This window comes from Salminus brasiliensis, chromosome 18 (assembly GCF_030463535.1).
Source record: "Salminus brasiliensis chromosome 18, fSalBra1.hap2, whole genome shotgun sequence".
Taxonomy (NCBI): domain Eukaryota; kingdom Metazoa; phylum Chordata; class Actinopteri; order Characiformes; family Bryconidae; genus Salminus; species Salminus brasiliensis.
The window spans coordinates 8,633,698-8,647,708 of record NC_132895.1 but is presented as its reverse complement, the minus strand read 5'-3'; the positions used below and the strand labels follow the sequence as shown (position 1 = coordinate 8,647,708).

General features: G+C 40.8%; 1 protein-coding gene across 3 annotated transcripts in view; it reads left to right on the top strand.

Annotated features, from left to right (window-relative positions):
- The window catches only part of hcn1 (hyperpolarization activated cyclic nucleotide-gated potassium channel 1), a 157,161-nt gene that overhangs the window by 117,000 nt on the left and 26,150 nt on the right, over nucleotides 1-14,011 (top strand). For 2 of the 3 annotated variants that reach the window (XM_072662014.1, XM_072662016.1), the window contains exons 5-6: nucleotides 4,866-5,012; nucleotides 9,295-9,535. In XM_072662014.1, coding sequence (XP_072518115.1) covers nucleotides 4,866-5,012; nucleotides 9,295-9,535 — 388 coding nt within the window. The remainder of the gene's footprint in view (nucleotides 1-4,865; nucleotides 5,013-9,294; nucleotides 9,536-14,011) is intronic. The other variant, XM_072662015.1, reaches the window with a different exon arrangement.

Genomic DNA, 14,011 nt, shown 5'->3' with positions numbered 1-14,011 from the left:
TGGACCAATTGGAGAAAGATGCCTGGTCTGATGAGTCCTGAGTTTGATTTCACCTCATGTGGACGATCAGGTACCTGTGCACCATTTACCTCGAGAAGAGGCGGCACCAAAATGCACTGTGGGAATAAGACCTGCTGGTAAAGGGATTGTGATGCTCTCTGCAGTGTCCGGGTACTTGTGAGGACGTCGGTTTGCCACGTGCCGAGGCTCTTCTGTAACAGCAGTGTTGTGCATTTTATAAGCGGCATCTCTAAGCCAGATGTTGACGTTGGCTGCGGTGAAACCTGCTGTCAGTCCGGCAGACAGCTGAAGCATTTCTCTGCAGGGAAAATCTGGTCAACATAAGCAAGTTTTACCAAAATCCCCCCCAGAGGATAATCGCAGATCAGGCCAGAAGCCCTGGCAGGATTAATACTATTTCGTCAATGTGTTTATAAATTAGACGCCAGCGGTCCCGGTGCGCTACAAGCCAAGGCCGCAAAGTTCAAATGCTGGCAGGAAGAAAAAGGGCCGAGTTGAACTTTATTGTGTGTAGAGCATGAATCAATTTGACTCAAACAAAACCCGCGCCTTATCACCTCCCCACAGCTGTGCTGGGATCAATACACGACAACAAGTGAGGTCGTCATTTGGAGGGTTTTTTTTTCTTTCTCTCTGCTGCTCTTGGCCCGACAGATACGGTTCTGTTTCTGTGCTTGTGTGGGTTGAGTTTGGGTCAGTGCTGACCTGCATTTGCATGCTAGAATGGCTGTCAGCGGTGTGTGAGACGCTGTTTGTTCACAGTTGCCCTGTCACCAGGTTGTGGCAGCCTGTTAAAACATACTGTTTGATCGGTCATGAACCTCCAAGCGTTTGTGTATGTGTGTGTGTGTGTGTGTGTGTGTGTGTGTGCCGTTGCTAAGAAGTTGCTCTTTAAAATGGATGAGCTTCTGAAGTACAGTCTCTAGGTTCTGCCTCCTGTTGGTGTGTGTCTGTAAGGTGTGTGTGCTGCAGAAACAGGCTAAAAAGTCAAGCTGCTCTGTGGTGTTAAATACAGAACAAAAGTCTGCCTCATTTTTCCATGCTTCAGCACAGTGTGTTCACACTGATTATATGAAGCCCCCCGGTTATTTTTGGTCACACTTCATTTCATTGGGCCAGTTTACATAAGTACAGCATTAATTGGAAATTTACAGTTAGTTATGCAAGCCCTTGAATTTCTCAGATCCTCTGTTCCGTTTTATCTGTTTACTAATGTGTGCACATACAGTCCTGTATGGTTTAGGTATCTGTACAAATGAATGAAAAAGCAGCTGATCTGGGCAGTAAGTGTTTATTTGCTCAGTAAAACACTGATATTAGAATAATTAATAATCACATTCTTACAGAAAGTCATGCTTTTAGATCACCGTGTTCATTAAATCATCTCCAAAATCTTCTCATCTAATCTACTATTATATTATATAGTTGTGATATTAACACCTGCTTTGGTAAATCAGTGCTTAGTAAAGTTTATTAATTAACAAGTTTGTTAATTAATTTACAACAGTAATGCACTTTCAGCTAATTATTGACACTATGTAAGACATTAAGTATTGCTTATTGGTTAAATAATGTCTCAATTAATCATTAATTAATACTACTAACACTACCACAGTGGTAAGCATTAATAGCCTATTATGTTACATATTTTACACAGTTTATACGTATTATTATATTAAGTAACTTAATGTGAAAGTCTTCATTTGTTTCTTAGCGTTTAGCTTAAATAGTTTATAAATACAGCTAAAACTAAAAAAACTCCCAAAAACAATTACCAACAAGTCACCTTGCATGATTAAGGTGGTAGTAACTTCAGGCTCCTGCAGATGGCGTTGCACAAAAATGGGGGGATTCATAGTCCTAGAGTGCAGCAGGGGAGCTCAGAAAGGTCAGCAGCTCAGCTAGTAGCCTATTGCTTTATAATAATCATTAAAGCTATTGCAGTGTGCCACTGTCACACAAAAAACCTCATATCTCCAAAATGGCGTTCAAAAAGGGGTCAGAAGGGGTCAAAAGGGTCTTCTGGAGAAACATCAATGGATAGCAAGTTAGCCAATTAACTCCAAAGATAGCTCAAACCAAACCCACCCTTCCTCACCTGCACCCCTACACTGAATAGGCAGCCCTGCTCGTGATCAGCTGGTGATTCAGGTGGTAGTAACTTCAGGCTCCTGCAGATGGCGCTGCACTAAGATGATCAGGTTATAAATGCCTGGCTAGGCATGGCTAGGCAGATGTTAATGATTGGCAAAAAGGAGTGACTGTATTTGGCCGTGCTAAAGGCTAAACCTGTAGCCCACCAATTAAAAGCTTATTGAACTTTTTGGCAAAGTTAATTAAGTTATGTCTGATGTTTCCCACCAGTCGAGGCACTAGAGCCGTGCTGGGGTTTGTCTCCACAATCTCCGATTGTAAACCAGCATGATCCAGCGACCAGTGCGGTCTGATGTAGGATCAGTCTGACCACACACTGTCACTTTACATCCCCGCCAATCTCCAGCCGTTCCCTCCGTCTCTATGCCTGCCTGCCTGTCTCAGAGTCTGGGACTGAGTCAATCCGTCTGTCTGCCTGTATTTGAATAATCGTCTATGACATGGTAATTTTGAAGAACGCTGGGCTAATTGCTGTTGCAGTTAGATGAAATAAAGCACTAGCCCATTACAGTCTCCTCTTACACAAGAAATTAGACGGAGACCAGGCTTTTAGTCTACGGGCCTGTAGGTGAAATTAAAGCTTGTACACGTGGGAGTGAAAAAACATTGCTGCCAGAAAATATTGCCTCATTTAAAAATCACGGTAGAATATCATGACAGTATTGAGTCACAGGGTCTATGCACTGGGAAAAGAGTACGATCCTTGAGGAACTTTTGGAGGTTCTTAATTTTCAAACTGTAGGGGAACCTTTAAGGTGTTTTGAGGAACCTTCAAGCAACCTTTTTCTTCTGAGCACCGTAAGAGGTTCCTTTCACAGTTCCTCAAGGAAATTAAACTTTGAACGGTGTGGTGAGTTTTTTATTATTGATTATCTATTAATGATTTAAAGGAGAATATACAATATAACAGCACAGTACAGAGCGTATAGAGCATGGTCCTCAGCACTGATCACCTGCCCATTCACTGTTTCTTCTGAAATCAAGCGTATTAAGAGTTCATCCTGCTTTTGTTGGAGTAACTGTCTGTACTGTGTCTACTAGATTTTGCAGAAGCATTGCTGTGGACATTTGGTTGCATTCAGTGGCAAGAGCGTTAGTAAGATGTTGGATGTTGGATGATCACCACCCCACCTCATCCTTAACACCCCAGCTCATCCCAAAAGTACTGGATGGAGCACCACCATCCATCATTCCAGAGAACACAGTTCCTCCACTGCTCCACAGCTCAATGCTGGGGGGCTTTATACCCCTCTAGCCCATGACTGTCATTAGGCACAGTGCCAATAGGTTCATGTCTAGGTTCCCAGAGACTCCTAGAGTGCCGCGGGGGAGCTCAGCAGTAAAGTCATCAGCTCAGCTAGTAGCCTATTGCTATATAATAATCATTAAAGCCATTGCAATGTGTCACTGTCACACAAAAACCTAGCATATCCAAAGTGGCATTAGAAAGTCAGAAAGTAAAAAAAAAAAAATCTTTAGGTGTAACAGCAACCGATTGGCAAGTTGGCCAATTAACTCTGAGAATAGCTTAAGCCAAACCCAGGCTTCTTTGCCAGCACCCCTACACTGAATAGGCGGCTCTGCTCACGAACAGCTGGTGCAATACACCAAAGAAAAGCAACTCGAACCCAGAGGTCTTCTCATGATGTCAGCGACACGCTTCGAGCAGCTTCTGTGTATATGTTCATGGGTAGGTAACAGTGAGCAGGTGTTTAGATCAGAGACGTTTCCTCTCTGATGTCATCAGAGCTGAGCCTGCAGCCACTTTCCCTCCACACCTGCCACCTGCTCCTACCCAACCAACAGCAACACAGTGTGAGAGAGTTTTCAGGTCTTGCAGAATGTACGCTGACCCGTAATGCATATATATATCTTATATCTTATATATCTTATTTCCTATAATTTACAGTTATATGTGGTGTGTATGTGTATATATATATAGATATATAACTGGAAATTTTATTTTATTTTTTATTTTATTTTATTGCTTTTATATTGTACTTCCTGATGACGAGACCTATATATATATATATATATATATATATATATATATATATATATATATATTCTGTGTATGTGTGTATGTGTGCGTGTAGATGAATTTGTATTCGATATAAATACAGAGTTGCTAATAAAAAAAGGTTTGAGGATAGAGAAAACACCCATACATTTAAGAATTCAGATAATATATTTTTGTATTAATGTCATGATCTTTAGATAATCTTTATATTATCATTTTTTATCTTCTTGTTCATTAGAATTGAACATGGTTGTTTTTGTTACTATGACTTTATAATATTATGATTTATGATATATGATGCTCTCTGTTATGATTGGCTGCCCCTTTCCTGTACCTCAGAGCTGACTCATTCTTGTAAACATCAGCCTCAACCTGGATAAGACTAAGCTGCTGTAGGACTGACCGCTGGACGTGTGAACATGTTTTAATGAGACGTCATTAAAACAGGGGCTAAAAAGGGTCTTTTTGCAGACTAGTTTTGAGCACTGAGACGTGAATTGTGTGATTTTATGGAAAACTGAATTTGTGAAAGTGTGTAAACAAACTGCAATGTGAATAAAATTCAGTGCTCTGTGATATGATGAGACATTTAACTTTGAACTTTGAACTGAAAAAAATGACCTCTCTCTCTCTCTCTCTCTCTCTCTCTCTCTCTCTCTCGCTCTCTCAGTATAAGCAAGTGGAGCAGTACATGTCCTTCCACAAGCTCCCAGCCGACATGCGTCAGAAGATCCACGACTACTACGAGCATCGCTACCAGGGCAAGATCTTCGATGAGGATAACATCCTGAACGAGCTCAACGACCCTTTAAAAGAGGTACGTGAAAAAGAGTGCATCCGCTAATCACCTTAAAACACACACACACACACACACATTCCACATGAATGAAATTGGAAATTAGATTTCTACCAATTCTAGAGATAGTTTAAACAGGCAGTGTATAATAGCTGTGTAATTGGAGTAACTATTCAGCATTTTTCTCTTCCTTCCTTAAGAAGGTTTTTTATTTATTTTACATTGAATTGGCAAGTTCTCAGTGTTTTTGCAGCCTTTTTAAATGTCACTGCAAGCAGTTGTGTCTTCAAAGAATGCTAGTGCATTCTGCATTTCAGTTTGATCAACAATCCATATTGAGTTGAGCCTAAAAAACACGAGTGCCCATTAATAAAAAATGCTTATAACACCAAAAAGGGACTTCTTGTAAAGTGTTAAATACATCACTGTACAGCACAGTTTGCTCATGAGTTACAAACATTAACATTGACAAACTGCTGAAAATGTGAAGATAAACGATATAGCTTAAAATAAAAACTAGTTAAATAATCATTAGTGAGTAATAAAAGTCCCTAATGTTGAGTAATGAAGCGCACATAGAGTTACATAGAATGCACACTTTCCAAACTTTCACAAAATGAAAAACCAAGAATAAATAAAAAAAGTTACTGTATTTATGTGCATACTACATGTATGTACACTGTTTTTGCATTTATTTATATATAGAGTATAAGCATAAATACGTTTTTAGATCAAAAAGTCTTTAAGTTCAGGAAAAACAAAAAACGGTAGATCCAATTGATTTCTCCTGTTACTGTCAGCTGCTGCTGTTATCGCTTTATTAAATAATCACACTCCAAGATTCTTTCTGAATGACACCCAAGGACTGCAGAAACACTTCAGTACCCTTCATAATCTCCTCTGATCGATCTTGGTCAAATCAGCGCATCAATATCAGCAGCACAACAAAGATGGTTACCTTTGAGCCTGGTTATTGAAGCCTTGCATTTGATTATCCTGTGAACTTCACACTGGCTACACGGCCACAAGCAGTCTTTCTCTTTGATGAACCCGAGGGACAGGCGAGATGAACGGATTACTGAGTCGGGCGAGGTCAGGGCCGGCGTGAGCTTAAAGGATGCCACTCATTGACTGCAGACAGGTAATGTGGCGGATTGTGTGCTAAAGATCAGAGAAGATCTTCACGTTTGGTGCAACACAGCAACATACAGTAGGTATACAGGATCTTCAGTTGGCTGCATATGGATGTTAGAAAGGTGTTCCCTATAAAATCCTACTAAAGTTAGGAGTTAGCAGTCGTTTCCTCCTGGAACTCAACTAAATGTCTGACCACACTGTAGAGCTGTAAGTGTGCAGGCCTTTGCTGATGTTCCTCTGTGTTGGACTGTAATGCTGCACAAGCGCTACAAATACTTGGAGTTGTAGACATTAACGATGCAAACCGCCAGCCTACTTGCCTTCTAATTGGGTAAACACTTCGCATTGGCTGGCTTCATTTGCATAAAACTCAGCTTATTCCACTTGTTCAATGCAGCACATTCCCCAAATGTGAAATACCTGTCCGAGCACGCACCACATGGATCCCCCTAATGAAGCTAATGCTTTTCATAGAAAATGAGTGGAATCCAGTGTGGTGTCTTTTTAGGACTGGGCGATATGGTAAAACCACTATAGCACAATATTTAATGTAATTTTTTTATGATACACAATATTTATCACAATACATGTAATCACAAATTAAATACATTTGTAGTAACAGATTCTTAAAAACGACTGTTCAGATCCTCTCCCGTACTGAACACAGTGCGGCTCTTCATCTAATTAACCCAGTCTAATTACACTATTAGTAATGAACCCTGCAGCTGACCAGTGTTTATTAAGCACTAACAGTCTCCTCCATATGCTTAGAAAAGCCTGTTGTGTATCACCATGATAACATTTTATCACGATAAAATAAAATATCATCTTATTGCCCAGCTCTAGTGTGTAACAGCATGTGACCAATGGAAATGCAGACTGAGGCCTAAGAAAAGGGCTGTTCCTCATCAAGCTTGAAGACCAGGGATGTTTGCTTTAATTAATCTATCCTGCCAACTTTAATATTTCCTTTATTTTACTGTGAATGACATCAATAACCATTAATCATGACATTAATAACCAGTATCAGCAGAACTGTACATGAGCAACAGTTAACCCAAGAGGCTAAAACTAATCAAGCAGTGTAGTTCTCAGAAGAGACATCAGGCATATTGAGTCTTATTAAGGGCTTATGTTCTTCTAAAAGCAAAACATATACAGCCATAACATTAACACCTACATCGGTCAAGGGGCGACTGGGTCTTGGCAGGTCTTTTGTGGGGTTCTTTTGGCATGCAGTGGTCAGTATCTATCAGAGGTTTAATTACCATCAAATCTTTAAAATATGTTTTAAATATGTTTAGCCTCATCGCTCAGCCTCACCTCCATTAAAAAAGTGTCTTCCTTAGAATGAAGATCAGATTTCAACTTCAAATTATTGGATGAATTGTTTTTTATTTCCACGCTGTTGCTAAAAGCACAAATGGAAACTGTTGTTGGTGGTTTAAAGTCCTGAACGGATTGAGGGCTGAGGAGTACCAACATCAAAACAACCGCTGTGCCCAGTAGAGGTTTTAGCAGTTGATTATGAACATGACTGCATTTTCAGATGGTAGATTGTAAACTCTGCAGTATGGCTGGGCAATATGACAATACTTCATCGTATTGTGCTAAATATTGTGCTTAATAAACACTGATCAGCTGCAGGTTTCATTACAGACAGTGCGTGTAGACTGATTTAATTAGATGAAGAGCCGCAGCATCTGAATAAAAATCTCACTATTCGGTACAGGAGAGGATCTGAATAGTAGTTTGTAAGAATCTCTCGCTGCTGATGTTTTTTACATGTATTGTGATAAATATATTATAATTAATATAGTATTTTTACCTTTATATTTCATTTTATTGCAAATGAGAGAAGAAAAGGTGCTGATTTGTACTGAAGACATTTGAAAAAGAAAGGAGCTTTCAGACTGACGGCCCGGTTGATGTATGGACTGTATGTGTGTTATGATGTATGTATGTGTGTGTGTGTGTGTGTGTGTGTGTGTGTTTAACAGCATCTCTAACACATCCACCATAATGCAGCAGACAGAATGAGTGCAAGTGATGACGCAGCAGGGCGAGAGAATACTTACGGCTTAATTTCTGCAACTCCCTTTTTTCCTCCGCCTCTCTCGCGCTCTCGCGCAGCTGGTCAGGGCCGCTATTTTTACAGGCTCTGCCGTGTGACAAACCTGCTTTAAATAGCCAAACTCTCCAGCCGTTTTCCCCTAGCGGCGGTCCGGGGCTGGATGTTGCTCATTACTTCTGCCGCTTCCTGATTGCGGTCAGAACCCCGGGCTTACTGCACAGGGACCACTACTGGCTAAGCTAACAGTTCACACCACAGTGTGTACATTGTGTGTTGTGTGAGGAAATTAAGTCTTAACACTCTTGTCGGAACAAACAAAGGCTTTCCACGTCATGGAAACATGGACAGAATGTGACCAGGGCTAGAGGGAGTCTAGATGACGAAATCTGAATGAGCGAGAGAAAGAGGGAATTTGAGAAAGTGCAGTAGATGCCCAAAAGTATTCAGACACCTTAGAATGAGTGAATTCAGCTACAGATAGGTGAACTCTTTGCTGACATGGGTGTTCAGTTGTGTGCACAGCTTGTAGAAACACCATAGAAAAGTATTGGGGGTTGATTCTTCATTTCGGGGAACTCTGATGTCCCCCATGTCATAAATTGTGTTAGAAATACTTTGTTCCAAAATCAAAAGCTTTATTATATTATTATATTATCAACATACTATATTATTTTTTATTGCACAAAAATGATGCAGCAGTATTATTATAATTTAAACATCACTATTTTGCCGCTTTGGCCACGCCCCCAACCCAGATTGGTTCTCTGCTAAAAAAAACAAAACAAAACTGATCAGTTCAGTCAATTGTTTTTGCAACGTTTGCAAATTTGTTTAACAATTATTACCGTCACCATCATTACCGCAGCAGTCTGTGGGTGTGTCCCAACTGCATAATTACTAATATTAAGTCATTTTTGAGTATTATTTTTTGCAGCATAGATAAGTATCAAAGTTGAGTATATAATATCCACAATACACACTCAGAACCAGTTGATTTTGAGTGGTTACGGTGGACGGAGAGGGAGGAGCTACTCACGTCTGGAAATAAAGATGTTATTTAACGACTCATTTCTGCTGTTTGTGTTTTTTCAGGAGATCGTTAACTTCAACTGCCGTAAGCTGGTGGCCACCATGCCTCTGTTTGCCAACGCTGACCCGAACTTTGTGACGGGAATGCTGAGCAAGCTCAAGTTTGAGGTGTTCCAGCCCAACGATTACATCATCCGCGAGGGAACTGTGGGTAAAAAGATGTACTTCATTCAGCACGGCGTCGCCAGCGTCATCACCAAGCACAACAAGGAGATGAAGCTCACAGACGGGTCCTACTTTGGAGGTCAGTTATCAGCTGCTGCTCTGTAGCTCAGTTCAAAGGAATAGATTCAGATAGACAGAGCCTAAATGTATAAACTCATGAGGCAAAGACTTTATATATATTTGTCATGTATGTATAAAAAATAAATACATACATAAAATAGGACACACTGGAACAGATAAACATGAATCTAGGGGCTAGAGGGGTATAAAGCCCCCCAGCATTGAGCAGTGGAACTGTACTAATGCTCTTGTTAACTAATGCAGTCAAATCCTCACAGCAATGCTACTTCAAAATTTAGTTACTCCAACAAAAGCAGGATAAACATTTTTTGAAACCCTTGATTTCAGAAAAAAAACAATGAATAAGCAGGTGTCCCAATACTTTTGTCCATATTCTGTATATTCAGCAGTTACATTTATTTATATATATATATATATATCTTAATAAACTATAAAGATGTGAGCATACACACAAGCACACACTCTAAAGTGCTGTTAGGCTGGTGGTTCCCTGCTGTTTTGGATGGAAGTGAGGTAGCCTGTGCTGTTATATAACGTTCATCTGTCCATCAGACGGGGCGCCCTGCGCTCTCTTCTCCAGCCAAGTGCTGAATCATTGGAGTTCAAACTGAAAGAGTAACACCACCCTCAGCTCTACAGCATCAGATATTCACAAATAGATTCATTCTAAAAGAAGCTGTTTACCGTATCTAATTACTGTCTCCCCTACCTCTCGCCCGTTTCCGGTTTCCATGAAAGCAGCCTTAAATGTTTTATTTGATTTTTAGATTAGCTTCCAAAAAGAACCTCGAGTCAGGAGGCTAAAAATAGTCCTTTATATTAGACTCTCTGACTCACACACATCACAGCTAAACCACAAAACAATACTTAACGTCCTTTTAAGATTGTTTTGGACAATGCACTATTTCTACTCTCTGTGCTTTTCTGTATCCGTAAATCTTATTTATTTAATGCTGAAACAATTCAGTTTCTTTAGTCTTCTCGTCCCTTTCCATCGATCACAACATGAATTCTATTGTATCCAACTGATTCATGCAGCACGACAACTACTCTGAGGTGTATTCTGAGGAGTAGACAAAGACAAACACTCTGAAATTGATCACCAGGGCAGCTTAAACTGGTCATGCTGGTTGACCAGTTTAGCTCTTGACCAGCATAGTCATGAATGTTTTGAGTTGGATGGTTTAGCTTGACTACCAGTATAGCCAATCTAACCATGGTGATCAACCACTATGACCAAGGTTGTTGACCAGCATGACCAAACTGTTCAACCAGTTAAAATTAGTTGGTAGACCAAGTGAAAACATACTCTGTGCTGGTCAAGAGCTAAGCAGGCCAACCAGCTTTTTAACCACCCTTAACAGCAAAGGCTGGTCTTGATTACCCTGCTGACAAATGCAGCTCAGTTTTTGGGCGAATGTATTGGGACACTTGCTCATTCATTGTTTCTTCTGTTAGTGAGGTCAGGATGTTGAATGATCACCACCCCAACTCATCCCTAACTCCATCCCCAAAGCATTGGATAGACCACCATCCAAAAAATCCAGTTCCACTGCTCCACAGCTTAAGCCCACTATGCTGGAGGGCTTAATACCCCGCTAGCCCACACCTGGCATAGTGCCAACAGGGTCATGTGTATCTCCTCTAGAGAGTCCTAGTCTATTGGCAGTAGTTCTCCACAGAGACTAGACAAGCGGTGTGTGGGTGCAAAGTGATGCATTCAGTCGGACGGTGTCCACAAACATTTGGTCATAGAGTGTACCTTTAAAACATTACATTAATTTCTCCATATCTGATCCGTTTGAGACCCATGCTTCAGAATCAGGCCCACGGCACAGATTTTTGGGATTCCATCTGAAATAAAGAAGAGAAGACTCATTAACTTTGTATCTGAAATCCAGGCACACTGAAGGAAGTAACAGTACAGAACAAGGACAGATGGCTCGCATTATAAAGTAATTCTATTGTGAACACATTATCGCACGCTGGTGCCAGGTGAATGAAAGAAATATGAAGTTAATAATCGGGGGTATTATTCCCGCGGGCACATTCTCCATCCAATTTCAGTGCAGTATAATCGCACAATTCAGCGGTTATGTCACAAATGAACTTGCTTTATTCGCTTGCCATGTTTCTCCTTGTGTAAGCCGGGCCGGATGGGGGGAACGCAAATTAAAACGATACAGAAGAAATCACCCCCCCTCCCCACGTCCCCCCACATTGCGTGGCACAAAGGTTGTGTTCAGCTTTGCCACAGCACGTTGTGATGCCAGCCACCTGCTCCAGCGAATGCCCATCTGCTGCTGGTATTTTTACCCGTGGCATTAGCTGTGCCCGCGTGCATCTACGAGCGCGTTCGTGTGTATTGAAGCAGCTGGTCATGTCAGGAAGTAATCTCTTCCTCCTCGCTGCATCATATCCAAACCCATCACATATATGCACACTGCACTGCACTGACCTCTGACCTTATACACACACATGCACACATCAGCTGTACTAATGCAGTGCCAAAGATCACCTAAAACAGAACCAGTCACTACCTACAAGACACACATATATACACACAGTGCACCTAATACTGGGCTAAATGACCCTTAGCATGCTGGGCCTTGACCAGATGCTTTTGGTAGCCATCAACAAGCTTCTGGCAGAACTGTGGTTGGGTATTTGACTGCTCGTCTTGACAGAACTGGTACAGAGTTCAGTTAAATTTGCTGATTCCTGGAATGGACTTGACTTTTAATAACAGTCCACATACACTGTGTCCAAATGTTAGTGGACAACCTTTCTAATGAACGCATTGCTGACACAGATGTACAATTGCACATGCACACACAGAAGCAGGGTTGCCTCAGAATTCTTCAGCATATCTTTAAACCTTCATCTAGATGAAAATACACTATACGGACAAAACTATTGGGACACCTGCTCAATCACTGTTTCTTCTGAAATCAAGGTTATTGACAGTTTATCCTGCTTTTGTTGAGTAACTGTCTCTACTGTCCAGGGTCGTCTAGGGCATTAGTGAGGTCAGGATGTTGGATGATCACCACCTCATCCCAGAAGTAATGGACGGAGCACCAACAACCATTGCAGAGAACATAGTTACACTGCTTCACAGTTCAGTGTTGGGGGGTGGGTTTATACCCCTCATAGGCCCAGAAATGCATTAGGCAGCATGGTGCTAATAGGTTCATGTTTATCTGCTGCAGAGAGTCTTATTCTATTGGCAAAACGTCTCTACAGTGTGTGTTAGCAATGGGTGCAACTTAAAGTAGTTGACTGCATTCATTACAAGGGGTGTCCACAAACATTTGGACATATAGTGCATTAAAACTATTATCACCATTTGTGAGCACATTCCTTTATGGTAGCGATATTTTCAATCATGCTGTTAAAGGATAAAGGATGATCAAGCAGATTTATTCAGGCTGAGAGGGGGGAACACCAGAAGAACGAGCACTACTGTGCTGCTTCCCACCATGAACGCTAATGCTAGCGATATGCAGCAAAGTGATGGACACTTGTCACACTTTAGCAGCTCTAAATGTCGTCCACAGAAACGGAGGCGCTAAAGACGGGTCTCTTTGCCACTGGCCAAGGCCCAGGAGGAGAGCTGTGGGCAGTAGGCCATTAGTGTGGTCAGCAAGACAATTAGCAGCCCAGATGGAAAATTTCATAATGATTCATTGCTCTGACGCCCTCGGCCTCTTTCTCTCTCTCTCTCCCCACTCTTCATTTTTATGATTTTGACCAGGACTACCCAAAATATGTTTATTCATCATTGTCACGACATTAGCATTTGAAATGGTGATATCATAGAAGGCTGTAATGTTGAATATCGGTAGTAGAAAGTAGATATATCGATGTATAGTGATATGTTTTGTAATACTGTGTCAATTCTCTAAAGAACAGTATTGATTTTAATGAATAGTTTAGATGTAAAGATTGGTAGCAGTCAGTGGTTCATTTAGGGTTGTGTTTAAATCCCAACCACTAGAGAGCAGTGTTGTACTCTGGCTTCAGACCCCACAGTTCTGATTGGGTAAAATTAGAAATTTTTATGGTGTGTTTTATACTATGACAGTTTTCCTAAAATGTTATATATATATATTTTATTTTTTTTATTTTTATTTTTTTCATAAAAAAAGCAATATATCGCAGTATATGGAATCATAATCCCAGTTTAGTAATGCAGATCGTATCGACAGGTTTTTGCTCATACACAGCCGTAATCTTAAACCTAAAAGCAATCCAGTGTTTCTACTACATGCTGTGACCATCCTGAATAATCACAGTTCCAGATGAGTGTTTTAATGTTTATTAAAATAATAATTCAGCTTATAATAATTCCAGATCCTAAAGTGTTAGCAGTGGTACATTAGCTGGTCTTTGGGAGGTTGCATTGGAGTTGCAATATGTGGCAATGTAATTGCAACATCTAGCTCTCTGTCACTGTGCTGAGAGAAGTGTG